We start from the raw sequence: 1,803 nt of genomic DNA on the forward strand, positions 1-1,803 counted from the left end.
ATCAGAATTCATCGTCCGAGTGAACTAAAAGGGAGGGATGGTTTCTGCTTGAAGATGATCGTCTCTTCTTTGGTTGCCCTTTCTCTTTCATCGATTCTTGTTATGTGACTTTCCCGAGCTATGGGATGCAGCAATTCCGTCTAGGAAATAAAGTTCAGAATCATAGTCGAGTGAACTGAAAGGAGATGTGTTTCTTGTTGAAGTTGATGGTGTTGTTCATTTTGGCCCTATCCTCAATACGCTTGTTAAAAACGACTTTAAGAGCCGTCGGATGCTTCAATTCCGTCTGTGGAAAGATTATCCAGCAATTGAAAGAAGATTCAGTTAGGGGTGCTGATGATGTTCTTCTTGTTAAGGAGTTCTCTCCAAATGAAACGCATCATTTAGGTGTCCAGAATCGTTTCCTTTCGCAAACGAGTGTCGAAGTTGAGTGGCATTCAACCTGCCGAATTGCGACAAATGGGATTCACCATCTTTTTCTTCTTTCGGCAAATCAGATTCGCCATCTTTTTCTTCATTCAGGAAATCAAATTCACCGTCTTTTCCTTCTTTCGCCAAATCAGATTCACCAATTTTTCCTCCTTGTGGGAAATGGGATTCAAGAATTTCACCGCCTTTCGACGAATGGGATTCTGCACCTTTTCCACTTTTCGAGAAATGAGATTCACCATTTTTAGCACCTATCGACATATGTGATTCTGCATCTTTTCTGCTTTTTGAGAAACGAGATTCATCACTTTTATGACCTTTCAACAAATGCGATTCTGCACCTTTTCCACTTCTCGATAAATGAGATTCACCACATTTATCACCTTTCAACAAATGCGATTCGCCACCTTCTCTACCTTTTGATAAATAGGATTCTCCACCTTTTTCTCCTTTTGACAAGTGGGCTTCAACACTTTCACCAGCTTTCATCAAATGGGATTCACCAGTTTTCTCACCTTTCGACAAATCAGATTCACCTCGTTTTCCTTCTTTTGTAAAGTGAGATACATCACTTTCTCCACATTTCCACAAATGTGATTCACGACCGTTTCCACCTTTTGACCAATGGGAATGGCCACTTCTTCTACCAGAAATGCTTCCAGGAGGGGAGTGATAATAAGGAAAACTGTTACCACGTTTCGGCATGTCAAAAACTGCTCAACTGAACTGATGCGTAGTTTATCGTTTCGACTTCTGCGCGCCTTTGAAAGTAAAAATAGACGTCAAAGAGATGACTTATTAAAACAGGTCATTTACACAGTAAACCTCAACGTAGTATGATTTTCAAGTTCAAATTAGAAATCTTTTAAGAAAATTAATTTGAAAACTGCAAGAAAAAGGTATTAAACAAAAGCAAAACAAACAATCATTTTGAGTGAAGTAATTGAAATAGTAATGTCTTGTGATTTCACAATCTTAATTTTTTGGCGTATTCACAAGTTTGTTACTTGAGACCTTTATACTTACCGTACAGTCCGTACTGTGACAGTGAAGCAAGGACGCACGTATCATTTCCAAGCCAATTAGTGTGTTGTTTGTCATTTATTAATATTTGCTGAATATGACTGAAATGTGTTCAATGCTTTGCTTGCGCTTTCCAATTGTTGTTAAAAAAGGTTTGGTACTACTCGGTCCCGCTTTTTTCTTACTGGTCTTTGCCCACGCTATTTTATTGGACCGTCAAATCTTTGTCGTATTGGTTTTCCTTGTCTAATTGCTCATTGATTCAACTCTTCAGTTGTGATTAGCTGTAATATCTTTTCATTTCATGCTTCAATATACCATTGAGATTACGTAACTTTAATATATGACGTA

At 38.2% G+C, this 1,803-nt stretch overlaps 1 protein-coding gene across 1 annotated transcript; it reads right to left on the reverse strand.

Annotated features, from left to right (window-relative positions):
• Positions 1–351: 351 nt before the first annotated feature.
• On the reverse strand, positions 352–1,134 carry Tsp_07107 (conserved hypothetical protein). The gene has a single exon (XM_003381367.1). The coding sequence runs from the start codon at positions 1,132–1,134 to the stop codon at positions 352–354; it is 783 nt and encodes a 260-aa protein (XP_003381415.1).
• Positions 1,135–1,803: the final 669 nt, after the last annotated feature.

The sequence above is a fragment of the Trichinella spiralis genome (genome assembly GCF_000181795.1).
Source record: "Trichinella spiralis strain ISS 195 chromosome Unknown Scfld1, whole genome shotgun sequence".
NCBI lineage: Eukaryota > Metazoa > Nematoda > Enoplea > Trichinellida > Trichinellidae > Trichinella > Trichinella spiralis.